This window comes from Idiotropiscis lumnitzeri, chromosome 1 (genome assembly GCF_059441095.1).
Source record: "Idiotropiscis lumnitzeri isolate Australia: NSW breed Sydney's pygmy pipehorse chromosome 1, RoL_Ilum_1.0, whole genome shotgun sequence".
NCBI lineage: Eukaryota > Metazoa > Chordata > Actinopteri > Syngnathiformes > Syngnathidae > Idiotropiscis > Idiotropiscis lumnitzeri.
This window is the reverse complement of record NC_142391.1, coordinates 15,491,891-15,510,500: the sequence shown is the minus strand read 5'-3', so window position 1 is coordinate 15,510,500 and position 18,610 is coordinate 15,491,891. Positions and strand designations below refer to the sequence as shown.

Genomic DNA, 18,610 nt, shown 5'->3' with positions numbered 1-18,610 from the left:
ATTACTGGTATTATATTAGCATGTTTATATTATTATGAAAAAAAAATGTGCTAGAGAAAAGAGAAGCTCAAAAATTATTTTAGTTCACTTATATCTGATTAAAAAATAGTAAAAATGCCTTGACCAATGTATAAGCAAAAAAAACCATATATATATAATATATATATATATATATTATATAATATATATAATATATATATAATATATATATATATATATATATTATATATATATATATATATATATATATATATATATATATATATATATATATATAGATCAGTACGTCAAGAGTGATTGATGTTGTTATAAAAACTGACGTTGTCTTACGTACGATGACTAATTGCATGCTGTAATGTTAATGGTGTCATGAGTGAGCCTCTGTATTTATTACTTGCGAGAAAAACATGCTGGCAATGCACAGCTTTAATTCGCCGAAGAGCCTTTCTTACAATAGGTCGACGTGCATGCGTCACTCGCGTTACGTACCCGCGTGCTGTCATCGTGCACCTCTGTGACAGAGTCAAGTGGGTCCTTGTGGTGGTCACGGCTCTGCTGGGGGTACAGGAGACAGGACAGCTCTGCTACAGGAGAGAAAAGAAGATACGAGATACTACAGCCGAGAAGAAGACATCTTCCATAGTATCTGACGTCGTTCCATATATTGCTTTCTACAATGAGGGAAATCGTTCACATCCAGGCGGGCCAGTGTGGTAACCAGATTGGTGCCAAGGTAATCTTGAAACCAGAATGTATCTAATTTTATGTATCCAGGAGAAGTTTATTGATAATAACTTAAAAAAAATGAAATAAAATAAAAAATAAATAAAAATCTGAAATATCGGTCAGCGCCCTCACCCCACCAAGATGACAAAGGGACTGCTTTTTCAGTTTTTTTTTTTTCGTTTGTGCTATTGTCATCGGGAATATCGGTCACCTGTCACAACACCTCACGGGCTACTACAGCATTTATATGAATATGATTTTGATTTTTTTTAAATTACTAAATGGTTTATTTTCATTTTTGCAGAACAACTGTATTGAAATTGCTCATTTTTGTAATTCATTTTCTTTTTTGACAATATCAAAAGTTGCTTGCATTCATTGCAAACAACAAATGTCTGACTTCTGAGTACCAAATTGAATATGTATAATAATATTTAATAAGAGTGAAGGCTTTTTCAATCCACCCATTTTCTTTAGCACTACTAATCAACATTAGGTTTGTGGGTGAGCTATAGACTGTCCCAGTTCACTTTGGCTGAGTGCAGCATACACCCTGAACACGATATTTTAATGTTTTTTTCCCTTTTAATTTTATAGTTACTCTGGCATCATGTTTAGATAGAGCAAGAAAGTTTCACAGCAAGGTTAAAAAATGTTATCATTGACGTCTATATCTGTCAATGGCATTGAATGACTTATTGCAGGGGTCTTCAATGCTGTTCCAGGGCTTGTGTCCTCCATCCCTCCTTGCTTCATCAGATTCAAATGTTCCGATCTCGCCTGTATGAATCTAGTTTCTGCAGACTTTGCTGATTGTCTGATCATTTGAATCAGGTGTGTTGCAGCTAGGAGAGATGGAAAACAGGCAGGACACGGCCCTCGAGGAACAGGATTGAGGAGCCCTAATTTAAGGGATTAATCTTGAGATCCAATTTTGTTTTTGCAGTTCTGGGAGGTGATTAGTGACGAGCATGGCGTTGACCCGACAGGGACGTACCATGGAGACAGTGACCTACAGTTGGACAGGATCAATGTTTATTACAATGAGGCAACAGGTTCTGACATGATATAATTCATACATGGATTTTCTCACTAGTACAGTTCTCTATATCATACCAGTTTTTTGTTTTCAATGTAGGTGGTAAATATGTGCCACGTGCAGTTCTTGTGGACTTGGAACCAGGCACCATGGACTCTGTGAGATCCGGACCCTTTGGACAGATATTTAGACCTGACAATTTTGTGTTCGGTAAGTGATTTAAAATGATCTATGTTGTGCGTTCAAAGAGTTGTGGTGTCTTGATGTGTGGGTTTTTGCAGACAATTTTATCAATTGCAAAATATCAGCATAGGATTTAGCATGCAAAAGTTTTTCAAGTGAAGTGGTTCACTCACCTGACTTCAATACATAATTTCAGTTTCCACTCAATGACAATGGACAATGGTCTTGATGTGTATCTCATGCTGACTATAACACCCAGTTGAGGATATCGCCCCAAGCCAACTTGGTCAAGCTACCTCGTCCTGCAACACTGAACAGTATAAGCAGTAGCTATAGAAGATGGAGGAATGGATGCTTAGGGCTGTTAAATTGACAATCCCAAATGCCATCCCTTCACAGGTCAGAGCGGTGCTGGGAACAACTGGGCCAAAGGTCACTACACTGAGGGTGCTGAGGTGGTTGACTCAGTCCTGGATGTAGTACGCAAAGAGTCAGAGAACTGCGACTGCCTGCAAGGTTACCAGCTTACGCACGCACTCGGAGGTGGAACTGGCTCGGGGATGGGAACTCTGCTCATCAGTAAAATTCGTGAAGAGTACCCTGATAGGATCATGAATACGTTTAGCGTGGTGCCCTCCCCCAAGGTTAGCCGTCCTTGTAGAACAAAGTTTGTTTCGGCTGACGATGCTAAATACGTGCATGTTTTTGTCATCAGGTGTCAGACACGGTAGTCGAGCCCTACAACGCCACCCTCTCCATCCATCAGCTTGTTGAAAACACAGATGAAACCTACTGCATTGACAACGAGGCCCTGTATGACATTTGCTTCCGCACACTCAAACTGACCACGCCCACTTACGGAGACCTGAACCACCTCGTGTCCTCCACCATGAGCGGAGTCACTACCTGTCTGCGCTTCCCAGGCCAGCTCAACGCTGACCTCCGTAAACTGGCTGTCAACATGGTACCTTTCCCTCGATTGCATTTCTTCATGCCCGGCTTTGCTCCCCTGACCAGTAGAGGGAGCCAGCAGTACCGAGCACTCACGGTACCCGAGCTCACCCAGCAAGCATTCGATGCCAAGAATATGATGGCGGCATGCGACCCGCGTCAAGGCCGCTACCTCACAGTTGCCACTGTGTTCCGCGGGCGAATGTCTATGAAGGAAGTGGACGAGCAGATGCTCAATGTTCAGAACAAGAACAGCAGCTACTTTGTCGAATGGATCCCCAACAACGTTAAGACCGCCGTGTGTGACATTCCTCCCCGTGGCCTCAAGATGGCGGTCACCTTCATCGGCAACACCACAGCCATCCAGGAGATGTTCAAGCGTATCTCGGAGCAGTTCACAGCCATGTTGCGTCGTAAGGCCTTTCTGCACTGGTACACGGGAGAAGGTATGGATGAGATGGAGTTCACTGAAGCTGAGAGCAACATGAATGATTTGGTGTCCGAGTACCAGCAGTACCAGGACGCTACTGCTGAGGATGAAGGGGAAGGTGAGGAAGAGCCTGAAGAAGACTAAAAGCTTGAAGATAAAAATTTCTGTGCATTCAGAGGCAAATGAACAAACCAGCATAGGCTGGTCTCCAGGTACATCTTTGAGTAATAAAAAAAAGTATTGCTCAAAAGTGTCTTCATTCATCATGATATACTGATCAGGTGGTTTGGCAAATAAATTTCTGTTGCTGGAGAAAAAGTATGTTGTGATACGTAGGTTATGAGTAAATGACTGCTTTCAATATTTTTTATAAAAAATGCACATCTGCAGAGGATAAAAGCAAGATGAGATCTTTTTAACATTTTCCAGTTAAATTACTGCAAAAATACCATCCAAGGTGTCCAATTAATTCCCATCAGAAATGCAACATACAACTTGATTAGTTTAACAGGAAGCAGCTGTCACCTCACTGCTGACACTTATTAATGGCACCTGGTGCTCCACAATCATTAGAGTGGTTCATCCACTTTGAGCTTTGCCATGGGTGTGCTGGAGCTAGTTTTGGTTTTATTTGTAGGTCATCTCTTGCTGATACATTGGACAGAAGCTATCTCTTTCCAGAATATTATTCCTTTTCCATATAACATGATCAATGTCTTCAGCCCCTGGCGAGCGCGATTGCCTGATATCGTGAAGACCGTACAGGTTTACTGTGACGAAACTGAACTAATTGTTCTCGTGAACAAAAACCTTGGTGATGTCGCCCTCAACCGTGATGAGATCCACTTGGGTGATGGCTGCTATAGCAACAGTGAGCTGCCAAGCCAGCTGATGTTCACTTACAGATATGATCAATGTGGAACAAGTCATGAAGTGAGTTGACAAAATCTGATTTTGATTTAATTGGTTTGAATGAGCTTCTGAATCAATGTCGTCTACCAGATGGAGATGGGCTTGGATGTGTTCTCCAACTTTCTTCATTTCAGTCCCAGGAAAGTCTTCAACACGAGGCTCACGCCTTCTATTGTGCACTTTTCCTGTAGTCCAAATAGGTACCGTATACATGCAAAGCTTGACTTTACAATTTTCGTCAACACTTTCCTGTTTGTGACAATTTTTTGTGATTCAGTTTCAGAACTTGTATGCATGTGTTAATATGTTCTGCAAGGGATTTGTAATTGCACAAAGTGATCAACTACAAGCGCACAAAGTAGTAGATTATATTTTCAGTGTAGATGTTCAATTTTAAGCGAAATCTGCATATACCCTCTCGGATGCAAATGTGAGTGAAGTTTCTTCCAGGTCAAACGAACAAAACCTGGCCTACCACACACTTGCTGATAAAAGCAGACAATTCAGCATACAAGCAATGGATCGTGAGTACAGTACAGGTTGGGAGGGAGCGGGGCCGAAATCTGCATTGAACGCCTCAGCACGTAATGTGTGTCCTGCAGCGTCATGGACGAGTGCGGCAGAGTCTAACGTCTATATGCGAGGCCAAATCATCAATGTTCAAGTGTCTGCAAAAATCAGTCCTCATCAGCAGCTCTTCATCCAGTCCTGCTTCATCTCTTCATCTCCTGAGTCTCGTACTAAACCCCGACATGCAATCATCATGAATAAAGGGTGGGCAGCAGTTAACTGCACTTTATCAAAAAGATTTGTTCAATTGATGCTAATGCTCTTTGCAGGTGCACAGCCCCATCCGGTTCTCGTTATACATTCATACAATTCCTTGATTCGGACTATTCAGAAGTGAAGTTTGCTCTAAATTCAACTTACTTGATTTCAGAGGTGAGTTGTATTAAAATATTGTACAGTTTCTATTGTCCTAATTGACACTGTGATTTTTTTCTCTGACCGATTTTGAAGATATACATCCACTGTAGTGTGCTCGTCTCAGACATTGGGATAACAAGTGGCTCTAAATCCTGCAACTTTGATTTGGTCACTTCAAGGTATTTGTTAAATCGCATGACAGTGGTCTCTGTTCTAAATGACATGTGCCTCAACTTGCTCCTTTTTTCTTACCCCCCACTATTTGGCTGAAATTTGTTCTTTATACTGCAATTGTTTAAATGGAGGATAAATAACCAAAGTGAAAGTTAGCCATTTCTGGAGCACTGTGGAAATAATTTTTTTTTTTTTAATTTTTTTCCACCCCTTCCGTCGCCCATGTGCCTAATTTTTGTTTCAGATGGGAGGAGCTAAGTGGCAATGTGGAGGTGTGCCGTTGCTGTAACGCAAAGTGTAAAGGCCTTTCTGTCAAGCACCTTTCTGAAGAAGGTCTGTTATTTTAACAAAGTAAACTCTTCAAAACGGCCACAAAATTTAGACTAAATCCAACTTTACTCGACAGATGCTAAGGCGGTTGTCAGCACTGGTCCATTAATCATAGTGCAAAGAGCCCCCTCTATTCCAAAAGCAGCCTTGAACTCTATGCAGTCGGATGCTGCCATACCAGAGGAAGACGGTGTGATTGACACTTCAGTCTCAAGTGAATTCCAGTGGCCCTCTCCAAGTGCTGTCGTAGTTGTGAAGCAAGACCCGGTCTCCAGCCTGACACTTGTGCTACCAGCACAGAATGAACGAGGAAACGATGCAAGTGATGTTGCATTAAATAAGCTCCAGATTCCCATTCTGAATTCAGAGACAAACCCAAATGATGATACCAAAGGTCAAAGTGCAAACTTTGGACCAGACAAGCCTTTGAACGTGGAGGCTCGAGATGAGCTGTGGCGTGATGACAAAGCTATGAAACGCCAAGAGCAGAAAAACTATGCACAGCCAATACTTCGCTCTAAAATTCAGTTTTCTAAAACTGCTGATGGCTCAAAAACTCTAAGATATGAGGAAGCGGTAGTAGCACAAGATGGAGGTCCTTTTGGAGCACTTGGAATGGATAAACCTGAGTGTAAACGGAGGCGAGCGCGCAGGGGATTTCGTTCCATTTTCCTGGATTTGTTGAGGTAACTGATCTTGCTAGTCCCTCATTCCCCATTTTTAATACTTGCGTAGGCAATCACCAATCACAGTACTGGCTATCTGCCCATAATCTAATGGGGTTGATGAGATTTGTTTTTCTTGTAGGATGTTTAATTTATGGTTCCATTTGTCTTTCCTTCATTTCCAGGAGCATGGACAAAGTGGAGTAACAGCAACTCTCCAAGCATATTAAAAATATTTACCATTCACTGTTTGTAGCTTTTGTTAATTGGTTGATTTTAATTTGTGGTGAGAGTAAGTGCATTACAAGAAATGCCACTATGTGGTTTTTTTTAATTACTGGACTGTTATTAATCGACTTTATAAAAACCAAAAAGCGATATCTACAAGCATCCGTTTGGTGGCAATGATCACCGTGTCCCACAACAAAATTAAAATGGGTTAGATTTGTGTACACGTGTTCCTTATTTCCAGTGATTTCCTAACCGTAGTACAGAGGCGGAACAGGCATACGTCGTCTCATAGCACTTAGTTTATTTGCTTCCTACACGCCACACATAACTGAGTGGAAAAGCCGTCGGTTCCAAGAGGCAAGGCAAGGCACGGAACTAAAGCACTCAGTTTCCCATGTTGCAATTTTTCTTAAAGGGCCAGACTCAACCTGTAACGCGCTTATATTACAACGGGGGTCGCAAAAATTGTGTTCCTGGTGGCCCGCAAGGACCACACTTTAAGAGTCCCGACAGTCATTGAAACAGCTCATGGTGTTTGATTGGGTTTAAACTTTAAAGCCCTGAAATACTACTGGAGAATATTTAAATACTTGGTTCAACGCATTTATTTAGACTGTTAAAGGAGAAAATACTTGAAGGCTTATACATATTGCAAATACCCTGTCTATATTGTTCGACTCTTAACTGGCCTGTGAAATCGCATCGAAAAAAATTTTTTAAGTACATTATTGTATTTCTTTTAACATGCATACCACTCTGTTGTGTGCCCCAAGTGCCTTCAGGTGTCGCTATTGGGAGCTGGGCTATGTGCTTGGCATCATAAATAAGCTGTACTTGGGTACCGTCAAGGGTGCTGCGCTGTACGTCAACTTTGCTACCTTGTTGGGTGTGGGAAATTGTGGCCATCGGCGAAGATTTTCATTTGCTGCTTTGAGTGGAGAGACAAGTGCGTGGCATTAAAATGGTTGGTCATTAAAAAAAAAATTACCCCTCAAAGAAAAAATGTTTACACTTTTGCTGACTTTGTACATGCCCTGTAACGAAGCCCATTTACAATTTTACACTACGATACACGTATTCTTATGTTGCTAGTTATTTAACTAACTGCAGGTTTCCCAAAGATGGCACATTAAAGCAGTGTGGAACAGCTCTCAGAAGGATTTGAATGTAAACGTGTTTAAAAACCGCCACATGTACATTTAAGGATCTAATTAATATCGCAACAAATTACATATTTAATATTTTAATTATCGTGGCAACGGTCAATGAGACATCTAGTTATATGGTTGGGACGCGCTTTCTGTAGACTACGCATGCGCAGTGGCGTGTTTCCCCTCCTACCCCAAGTTTGACCCTGCAGCCATTTCCTCCACACACCGCACCGTGTATAAAGTACCCATGCTGCCCCCATGCAGTCTCTTTCCACGGCCACAAAACCACCGTGAGTGTCTAACTCACTGTTCTTGAAAAACTTTGAAAAATACCTAAAAAAATATAAAAAATTATAAAAAACTTCATAAAAAGAAACGAAGTGTTTAAATTAAAAAATATACGAGGAAAAAAAATTGCAAAATTAAAAAAGAGACCTGCGGTCTTAAAAAGAAATATTCTTTTTGGTTGATCTTTTCGTTTTATCTTATTTTTTATTTTTTGAAAGCGGTTCCTTGCCATAGGTGGTTGAACGCGCACGTTTCGGATCAATTGCTCCTCATAGCAACGTTTTGAAAAGAATTTCACGCTCGAGATATGAACACAGCGACCGGGAGTTATCCGATGGCTTCTCTTTACGTTGGCGACTTGCACCCCGACATCACGGAGGCGATGTTGTACGAGAAATTCAGCCCAGCCGGACCGGTGCTGTCCATTCGGGTCTGCCGAGACATGATCACCCGGCGGTCCTTGGGGTACGCTTATGTCAACTTCTCCCAGCCTGCTGACGGTAAGAAATAAAAAAGCCGCTATTTGCTCTTTGCATCACAAGCGTGAATGACATTAACACTCGGCTTCAATGTCAATCCGTAAATATTAATTTAACATTCAAAGGACAGTATATCTATTTTGTTCAATATCAAATGCACGTTTGTAAGTGTTGGTCTTTTAACCCATAGATTTTTTTCATTGATTTTTGTACATGGGGTCGCTTTTGACACTCACAAAAAAAAACCACGACTGTCTTTGATGCTTTGATCACTTCAACTGGGCCACCACATTGCTTCTGTGATCTTCTGTTCATTCATAGATAAATAGTTAGATGGAGTTGACCAAAGCCTGGAGAGTCATCCTTGTTTCTCATGTGACTTTTATTATACTGACCGTCATGGATACTGATTGAGCAGTAATGTCAGGTGGTTGGTTACAATGTGTGTGGTGGTGGGAAAATGGGGGGCGGTTAAGATTCTTTGTATCAGGCTTCATTGGAACACCTGTCCCAACATATCTGTGCTCCAGTCGGTAACCAAAAGGCGCTAGAGCAATCACTCACAACTGGCTCACTTCCAGAAGTTTTGGTGTCGTTGGTCAGGAACTGTAAGATGAGCCTCTGATGAGATGACACCATTTGTTGTCAGGCGTGTACTGTGTTCCAGGGGGGATGGTAGCTGTTGAGCAATTCCACGTAGTCCCCGCACGTGTCTGAGTGACATGTTTGCTGCTTTTAAAGGACAACCAACGTCTGACTTGTTGACAAAGACTGCGTCGAGTAGTTTTAGTGGAAGGTCAAACTGTTTTGTTGAAGGAGGATTGTTGAGTTCAACTTGGTGTTGCTCTGCCAAGCATTCTAACTGAGTACTATTTTAAATCCAAACTCCCAAGTTTCCCTTCAAAGAAATCCTGGAGTCCAAAAGATTTTCCGAGCATTTTCTTTTACCCCTTCATGCACTCCTATAAGGATTCTTTCGAGATCCTCTTCAGCTCCATCGTCACAGCCACCTGGACGTCATCCTCATCTTCAAAACGGGTCTCCTCCATAACCCCATTGAGCTTGAAAAAGGGAGATGGAAAAAAATGACACAGAGGCCCATCGTGTGACTATGGAGTTAGCTCCCTCCAACACAGCGATGTGCTCTCCTTGTGAACAGGCACGTTGTCATGATGAAAATTTTCGCCTCTTCTCACGCACTGAATGAAGCAAGCTCTCCCTGTATGTTGAACGCCTGGCCCACATTGAAGGCGGAAACTCGTAGTTTGGTTTTGAAATACTTTTTTCCTTACACCAGTCCTGGATCTTTTCTACCACACTTTACATGTCTCTCCCCATCAATGGTGGCGAATTCTCCACGCACACACCATGCCAGCACATACCTCTGAGGACCCCTCTCTAAATATAGAACATCTCTCCAAGCTGCAAAAAAAAAAAAACCCTGCTGGCGCTTTAATAAGTTCTTAGAAATGATGAGACAAAATGAGAGAGAAGTTCATCATTCGGTTTGATTCTCGTCTCACATTGTTTCATTTAAAGTGTACAACATGAACTGTTGTTGTACTAAAGAATAATTTCCTTTTTAAAGCCAAGATTGATGTGTCAACGCCAGCCATGTTTGACAGCTATCACACACTTCTGAATATACGGTTTGTGAAGTACAATTGCGAGCCAAACTGCTGATGCCAGCAGACGCAAGGCAGCCTCTGTTTTGTTTACCAGACTTTTTTTCTTTTTTTTTTTGCAGGGCCGCCTGGCCTCTGTGTGTGTTAATGTGGAGTGACCGAACAAAAGCATGTTAGGCCTATATAACCACATGGACTTTGGAGCCCTGTCCTATGTTAAGAGTCAGATGATAGAGTCGAATCTCAACAAGCTCCATGCAGCAGAAAGTGATTTCATCTTGCGTAACAGAAGGTGTTTAATGCAAACAGATGTCGTCTTCACACCGCAGTTTGCGGCTGCTGGGGTTATCAGAGGCCGAGTGTACTGTGCCATTGTGAGGCCAACAGCATGTGTTGAAGCAGAGAAGAGGCCCATGTGTTCCCAGCTTGAGCATTACCACAGCACCTCTGGGACAAGCACCCTCACCCTCACACATTGCCTCAGACGCCCACCAACTAAACTGTATACACACACACTTTTTCCTGCTGCTCGTAGATTGTGTGTCAAACACCCCCCTCTCTCTCTAGGATTTTTTGGGGTAGAAGTTCTCCTTCATTGAAAAATATTTGTCAGCACAAGTAATATGAAGACATGAAATAATGCGTTAGCTTCTAAGATATTTAAATGCGATACAATAAATGCATTTGTCTTTATTCATAAAAATTGTCGGCCCGCGACCCGTTCGGGCCCCCCTGACCTCTGCTGTTTGCTGTGAAGTCATACACTCCATTATTTCCTCAAATGCTTGTGATCTAGTGAATCTCATACTTTTTATACAAAGTACCACCCAAAAAAGTACCTGGCTCTCGATGACCAACTATAAAATACTGTAGCTTGCAAATATGAGATTGTTTTTATTCTTGAATAGTTTATAGTAAACCGCAGCAACGTATAAGATTTAAATTTAAATTTCCTGCAAATTAAAGTAAAATTGTACTTAAATGTTGAGAAAATCCGGTGGCGCAGTGGCCGACTGGTTAGCACGATGGCCTCACAGTGAGAGACAGGATTGGGCGTGGGTTCGATCCCGGTTCCGGCCTTCCTGTGTGGCGTTTGCATGTTCTCCCCGTGCCTGTGCGGGTTTCCTCCAGGTACTCCAGTTTCCTCCCACATTCCAAAAACATGCATGGCAGGCCGATTGAACACTCTAAATTGCCCCTAGGTATGAGTGTGAGCGCGGATGTTTGTCCGTCTTTGTGTGCCCTGCGATTGGCTGGCAACCAGTTCAGGGTGTCCCCCGCCTACTGCCCGAAGGTAGCTGGGATAGGCCCCAGCACCCCCCGCGACCCTCGTGAGGAGAAGCGGTGCCGATAATGGATAGATGGATGTTAAAAAATGCAACGTTCTTATGGATTAGATACGAATGTATTGAACCTAAAATTATTTCTAACTGAACTGTGAGAGAGGGACGGAGGAAGGCTGCATTCCAAGTTTATTTATGGAGCCCTTAATTAAAAGAGTCCCAAAGGGTTTTGCAGACCCACGCTTCACAAAATGCAATGACAAGAACAAAATTCTTTCAGATAGACGAAAACAGAGGTGTATGTCTATAGTTGGGATGCTTTAAAGTTGTCCTGAATCAGGGATTAAGTGAGTCAGTTCCAAAGGACACACACTGTTTATGTGTTGCTTGGCTTGTGTGTATGAGCTTCATTTTTTTTTTTCTGCCATTGACATAACATGTACGTTTGTTTTGAATTGAACACATCACATTTGATTTTTCCAATTACAAAGTTCAATGAATGCATGACTTGCGGGATTCAGTAACAAGTTTAGAAACCACTCTATTAAACTATGTGTCCTCTATACGACCTGTAATCTCAACACTAACATCTTAACAACAGCACAAACCAGTGTTTCTATATAAACAAGCACCCTTATTCCGTGTGTGTGCCTCCCCCCAAACCAGCTGAGCGAGCCTTGGACACCATGAACTTTGATGTGGTGAAAGGAAAGCCAATCAGAATCATGTGGTCCCAAAGAGATCCCTCCCTCAGGAAGTCTGGAGTGGGCAACGTTTTTATCAAGAACCTTGACAAGTCCATTGATAACAAAGCGCTCTATGACACCTTTTCTGCCTTTGGAAACATCCTATCCTGCAAGGTAGAGTTTCTATGTGGAAATATACCGTACTGTACATAGATCAATATAATGTCATGTTTACATACAGGAGATCAATTCCAATCCAGTCCATGCCATTACGACAGTTTTAACACTGTTGGGGTTTATTGTAGTATGCTAGTATGTTTGGATTAACTGCTAAATAAAGCACTAAAAATATCTCTTCGTATGATGCAGTGCCACAACTATGCATTTGGTCAGGCAAATTTTTACCTTCGCCAAGCACAAGCATGGAAGTAACGTTTTCACAAGAATAGATCATTTAATTAAATGTCTATAATGAAGTAGAAAAGGACATGAGTGATTCTCACATTTTCTAGCTTGAACCCACTTATATTTCCTGACTATCCTCAAGGTGGTGTGTGATGAAAATGGCTCCAAGGGCTACGCCTTCGTCCACTTTGAGACCCAGGATGCTGCTGACCGCGCCATTGAGAAAATGAACGGCATGCTTTTGAATGACCGCAAGGTGTGAGTGTCTCATCATTCCATAAACGATGAATGTCACGTCAATGGCTCTGGTGTGTCAGCCTGATTTGTTCTGTGCGGAATTTGCAAGCTTTACCCGTTCTGTTGTGCATCTGTGTGTAGTAAATTCACCGTATTTGTTTTTTTTCCAGTTGCTGACTAAATGATGCCTAATAAGCTCATCTCTTGCTTCAGTGTGAAGAAAGAAATAACCAACTAAAATCTTTTCTACCAGAAACAGTTTCTTGCAGCCTTATTAGTGCACTCGCTGGTTACCCGTCTGAGTGTGTTTGTGTGTATGACCACGCTTGTGTGTTTTAGTGATGGATCGAATGCAGGAATGCAATACTGGATGGCAGAATGGGAGAGGTCAACATAGCAAGGTATATATGAGAACATTTGGTCCTCCTCAGCTTTCCTTTGTTCTGTGAGACCCTCTACCTCCACCCCTCTCCATCCACTTCTTCATCCTCATCATCAACGTCATCCTCATGTTGGACCAAGATGCTACTGATGGTAGTCACTGTCAAGCATGCCAGCATATGCCTCTGGTGGTATTAACAGCACTGGAATGTATTTTTTCATGTTTGCCCCGGCTGCGATGATGATGTGTAGCTGTGTTTTGTGAATGATGTCTTTTCCGTGGTTGGTCTGGTCAATGTTGATCTTCAGCTGGTATAAATCACTGTCCATAAAATAAGACTGTAAAGTGTTGGATCCTGGTGAGATTTCCCAGATCAGTCTGGGCTGTTTTAAAAGAGCGTGTATCGCTCTTTCTCCGTCTTCAGGTTTGTAGGTCGCTTCAAATCTCGCAAGGAGCGGGAGGCCGAGCTTGGCGCCAAAGCCAAGGAGTTCACAAATGTCTACATCAAGAACTTTGGTGACGATATGGATGATGAGCACCTTAAGGAGCTTTTTGACAAATATGGTAATATTTTTACTTTGTATTTCTTATTATTTGGCTGCAACCTTTGTGTGAACTCACACGCCATCGAGCATCTTATCGAATGAACATGCTATTCATTGAGCTTGTTAATCAGTGGCTTTTTTACTTTTTACTATTTACAAATCGGTGAGATGGAGATTAAATAGTCAACATTTTTATAAACCTTATCGTTGGTGGAAAATCTAACGTCAATTTTTAGGACCTATTTTGTGTATAAGCACCAGTCATAAATGAAGCCCAAGTCCTGGCTCACAATTTCTTTTCCATTTCATTCATACCAAATGTGTTTGATGGAATTGAGTGCAGGGTTTTCAGTTTCTTCCACAGCAAACTCATCCAACCTTTAAGGATTTGTCTTCCAGCAATAGGCCACAGTCGTACTGTAACAGGAAGTGACGTTCAGAAAACAGTTCACACAAATTTGCAAACAGAATGGTCCAAAATGATCTATCCGTCAAATATAAAGTATCTGTATATTGTATATGGCTAGAAAGCAAAGCGCTGAGTCTTTGTTGCTGAAGTGGACAAGTACAGTCAATCGCTCATTGCTAATAACCTCTCAAGATAGCAACACTCTAAAATAGCGACACTCTTGTTTCCGCTTTTGATGCTTCTGTGTGGCCACCCGCTTCTTTCATGGCAATTGTCCAATATGGGTCGAAGGTTAATTGCTTTATGTGTAACGAAGAGTTGTCGACAGTAATTTTTGCGATGGTCCATTTAAGTCGCTTCCGGCAATGTTGCTCGGTATGTGAATCTCGCAATTGTGCCAGCTACTTATATGAATAAAGATTCTCACTGCGGGGTTGCTTATGCCATTTAAGCGACGCTCAAATAATTAGGAAAAGTGAAATGGTGAAAATGTATTTATTGCTGTGTCTCCACATTCACGTACTATATTGTTCTCAATCTTACCTTGTTATCTTTAAACATGTCAAAAGTATTTAGAAACAAATCTTAACTTTACAGTGTCTTTTGATACGGAGCTTTGTGTCCCTTGTGTGGTCAGTGTACTGCCTTTCACTAATTGCCTTTTAATTCTGTAGGCAAAACACTCAGTGTGAAAGTGATGACAGACCCTACTGGCAAATCCAGAGGCTTTGGATTTGTTAGCTATGAGAAGCACGAGGATGCTAACAAGGTATTTTTGGCCTCATGAAATTGTGTCGAATTTTTGTGTATTTATTCATCAAGTGTTTCCTCTGATGATGATAACGTAATCCTTAGGCTGTGGAGGACATGAACGGCACAGATCTCAACGGCAAGACTGTGTTTGTGGGACGAGCTCAGAAGAAAATGGAGCGGCAGGCGGAGCTAAAGCGCAAATTTGAGATGCTGAAACAAGAGAGAATAAGTCGTTATCAGGTTGGCAGGACTCGGCGATAAAATAAGCATGACTGAGTTAAAATTTCTTCGAAACTACTCTGTTTATGACTGATATTCTTTGGATTTAGGGAGTTAATCTGTACATCAAGAATCTAGATGACACCATAGATGATGAAAAACTGCGTAAGGAGTTTTCACCTTTCGGGTCCATTACAAGTGCCAAGGTGAGAGATTTCCAAAGAGATGAGATATGATTATTCTGTAGGTGCAGTAAAAATTAACCACACTGCCTCTGCCTCGTCAGGTGATGCTGGAGGAAGGCCGCTCCAAGGGCTTTGGCTTTGTTTGTTTCTCTTCCCCCGAGGAGGCCACCAAAGCAGTAACAGAGATGAACGGACGCATCGTCGGCTCCAAACCGCTCTACGTGGCTCTTGCTCAGCGCAAAGAGGAGCGTAAAGCCCATCTCACCAACCAGTACATGCAACGCATCGCGGGCATGAGGGCCATGCCGGCCAACGCCATCATTAATCAGTTCCAACCCACCAGTGGCTACTTCATGCCAACCATGCCTCAGGTACGAGCATCTAAATTGAAACTTAGGCGCGTTTAGGAGGCCATACTTTTATCCTTTAAAGAGATACATTTAAGGGTTGTCCGTAGCTTTTTTTTAATTTCGAGTTTGACTGCTATTAATTTCTTGCAATCAGTGTTGCAATTAATTTCAGGAGAGAAGAGCCGCTCTTCGTCATGAGGCTTCTTTTAAACAGCCAGGTTACACAATTAGCAAGTGACCTATAAGAAAATGGCAACACAAACATAAACATGCTCAGGTTTAACATGTGATGTTGACTAAATGTAGAATGTCTTAAAAATAAATAGCAATATTTGTTTTTTTTTAAAGACTCATTTTGCGTTTTGTTTTTATTTTCTTCTACTCATCAGGCCCAGAATAGAACGACTTACTACGCACCCAACCAGATGGCCCAAATGCGACCAAATCCTCGGTGGCAACAAGGTGGTCGGGGTCAAGGTGTGCATGTAACAACAACACAGATCTTAAAGCACTTTAAATGGACTTAAATCAACCTTTTTAGATATACGAGTATGGTTTTGCCAATGCCGTTATTGGTCTTTATGCTCTCAGGTGGTTTCCAGGGGATGCCCAGCTCACTGCGGCAACCAGGTCCACGTACCAACCTGAGACACATGTCACCGAACAGCAACACACAGGGGCCGAGAGGTGGGCTTACAATGATCCAAAAATAGCATGTGCTATACTGTGTTCTTTCATAACAATGTAAGATGTAACAATGAGCGACTCCACAGAGAGTGCCAGAGATAGGGAAGGCCAAGTAGAAGTGAGTAAATAGGTCACAGCCATATAACGGGTTAGCTCAAGTCGCCTACAGTATCAAATTATGTGTGCCAAAGAGGACTAATCTAACATTAGATGTACCTTACACGTTTGTGCCCATCATGCGTAACATTGCATTTAAAACTTGGACACCATGCTAAAAACTCTGTTCTGGGAGAGGCAAGCACCGATTATCATGGTTTTGTCAGGTGTTATAGCATGACTCCCTCTTGTGTCTGGCTTCGAGTGAGGCCTTAGATTGACCACTTTTAAATTGTATTTCTGAATAGAAGATATGTCCCAATATTTTTAAAAATATTTTCCCAATAATATTTTTTTCCCAAAATTCAAACACTATTTAAAATGTTCTCATTGCTTTCTCTCATTTTGCCTACGTTATGCTGGCACCGCAATTAGTCTCGTCTCAGGTTCAATAAATCACACGGGGGGTGCTATATTCATGCATTTGCATATAGTCTTCCCACAAAGCGCTTACACATTTGGCAATCCTGGTTCCTCCCAGTTTGTTCTTGTAGGTCAACTTCAACATCTGCTTGTTTGACCATTTTTGCACATGCCACCTTTTTGTAAATCAGTTCAGGTAGAACTGAGAATGGATGTCGGGATTTTTATATTGTACTTTTTTCCCTTCTTTTTGTGCAGGTTCCGGCCAGACCATTGGTCCCCGTCCCTCCATGGGAGTACCAGGTCCCCGGACCATGCCGCCTTACAAATACGCCACTGGTGTGCGCAACCCCAATCCCCAAGTAGTGCAACCAATTGCTTTACAGCAGGTACGATCGAAGCAGCTCATCTCATTGAACAAAATGTGGTTACATGACAAGTTGTGTAAATATGTTTGTCTTTGTCCCCTCCAGACTCAGCCAGCTGTGCATGTTCAGGGTCAGGAACCGCTGACAGCTTCAATGCTAGCTTCAGCACCACCACAGGAGCAGAAGCAGATGCTTGGTAACAATCCGTAGCCTCGAAGCCTCAAATATTCAAAGTTTGTTATGTTGATTATTCTCCTTAATGCGATTTCTTTGTTCCGAATAGGGGAACGTCTATTCCCACTGATTCAGGCCATGCACGCCAACCTCGCAGGAAAGATCACGGGCATGCTGCTTGAGATCGACAACTCGGAACTGCTACATATGCTGGAATCTCATGAGTCATTGCGTTCAAAGGTGCGTCACTTCCTGTATTTCTTCCATGATGTTGTTTTTTATTCATCTGGAATCTTGTGCTCCATGTTCATTGTTGTGTTTGCTAATACAGGTGGAAGAAGCTGTTGCAGTGCTGCAGGCCCACCAAGCTAAGAAAGATGCCACTCAAAAAGTAGGCGCCATGCCTAATACCGGTGCTGCTACCACTTCCTGAATGGTTTATTCAAAACGGTATGTATAACACATTCAGATTATATTATTCACACTGACTGTATTGTCTATACATCCCGAAATATTGACAAATTGGGTCACTGTGTGTTTCAGAGCATCTTGGGCTGTGGAGAGAAACGCTACACTGAAACCAAACAAGTTTAGAACAATTCTGAAGGGGAAAAAAAAATCTGGAAAAAAAAAAGTAAAATGTCATTTAAAAATGTACTTAAATAATTTAAGAGAAAGTGACAGGTAATTATTTTCTTTATCTAATAAACTGCTTGCCAAACAGTATGCAGTCATGAAGACCTCAAGAAACAACTTGGACAAAGGAAAATGACCGACTTTTTCTTTGCTTGAAAGTGTTATGTTTGATTAGAAATTGTGGGGTTCTGCATCTCATCTTGTTTTGATGGGTTTGTGGTATTCTAAATAAAGAGATGACATATCCTTTTAACAGCCTTGATTTATTTGATATTGTGAAGTGTTTCTTCTGATTCAAATGTGCTGTAGTGGGACCCAACCCCATCACTCCCTTTTTTTTTTGAAATATTGAAAAAAAAAATTGTTTTTAAATTTGTAAGATTGTCCATATTTATCAAATAATGCACACGGCAGTTTAATTATTATTAGTTTTTTTTTTTTTTTTGAGGGGCAGAAGGAAATCTCTATAGCATCGGTCATCGATGTGTTGCCTGCTGGCATCAGATAGCCCCCAAAGACGACATGAGGAAATACCTCACCAGTGATGGCACATTGTGATTTTCTGGCAATGTTGTGTATGTGAACATTTCAAAATGTTAATACAGGCAAGGCTGAATAGAAATCAAGTGTTGCTTATTCGGTATTAGAAGACTTTTCTAAT

At 41.7% G+C, this 18,610-nt stretch overlaps 3 protein-coding genes across 3 annotated transcripts; all 3 read left to right on the top strand.

The window, feature by feature from the left end:
* Positions 1-457: 457 nt before the first annotated feature.
* LOC148343377 (tubulin beta-4B chain-like) lies at positions 458-3,603 on the top strand. Its single transcript, XM_088301589.1, has 5 exons — positions 458-733; positions 1,673-1,781; positions 1,865-1,975; positions 2,348-2,592; positions 2,664-3,603. The coding sequence occupies exons 1-5, from the start codon at positions 677-679 to the stop codon at positions 3,471-3,473; spliced, it is 1,332 nt and encodes a 443-aa protein (XP_088157715.1). The 5' UTR covers positions 458-676; the 3' UTR covers positions 3,474-3,603.
* A 279-nt stretch (positions 3,604-3,882) lies between these two features.
* On the top strand, positions 3,883-6,583 carry zpcx (zona pellucida protein C). Its single transcript, XM_088299537.1, has 9 exons — positions 3,883-4,262; positions 4,332-4,441; positions 4,692-4,765; positions 4,844-5,015; positions 5,081-5,183; positions 5,262-5,347; positions 5,587-5,675; positions 5,749-6,358; positions 6,523-6,583. Exons 1-9 carry the CDS (start codon positions 3,930-3,932, stop codon positions 6,542-6,544), a joined length of 1,599 nt encoding a protein of 532 aa, XP_088155663.1. The 5' UTR covers positions 3,883-3,929; the 3' UTR covers positions 6,545-6,583.
* A 1,383-nt stretch (positions 6,584-7,966) lies between these two features.
* On the top strand, positions 7,967-18,202 carry pabpc4 (poly(A) binding protein, cytoplasmic 4 (inducible form)). The gene is made up of 15 exons (XM_088300384.1): positions 7,967-8,507; positions 12,061-12,254; positions 12,628-12,743; positions 13,529-13,668; positions 14,733-14,827; positions 14,914-15,051; positions 15,141-15,236; positions 15,317-15,586; positions 15,955-16,042; positions 16,157-16,252; positions 17,030-17,160; positions 17,245-17,335; positions 17,423-17,553; positions 17,645-17,763; positions 17,857-18,202. The coding sequence occupies exons 1-14, from the start codon at positions 8,315-8,317 to the stop codon at positions 17,744-17,746; spliced, it is 1,881 nt and encodes a 626-aa protein (XP_088156510.1). The 5' UTR covers positions 7,967-8,314; the 3' UTR covers positions 17,747-17,763; positions 17,857-18,202.
* The last annotated feature ends 408 nt before the right edge of the window (positions 18,203-18,610 follow it).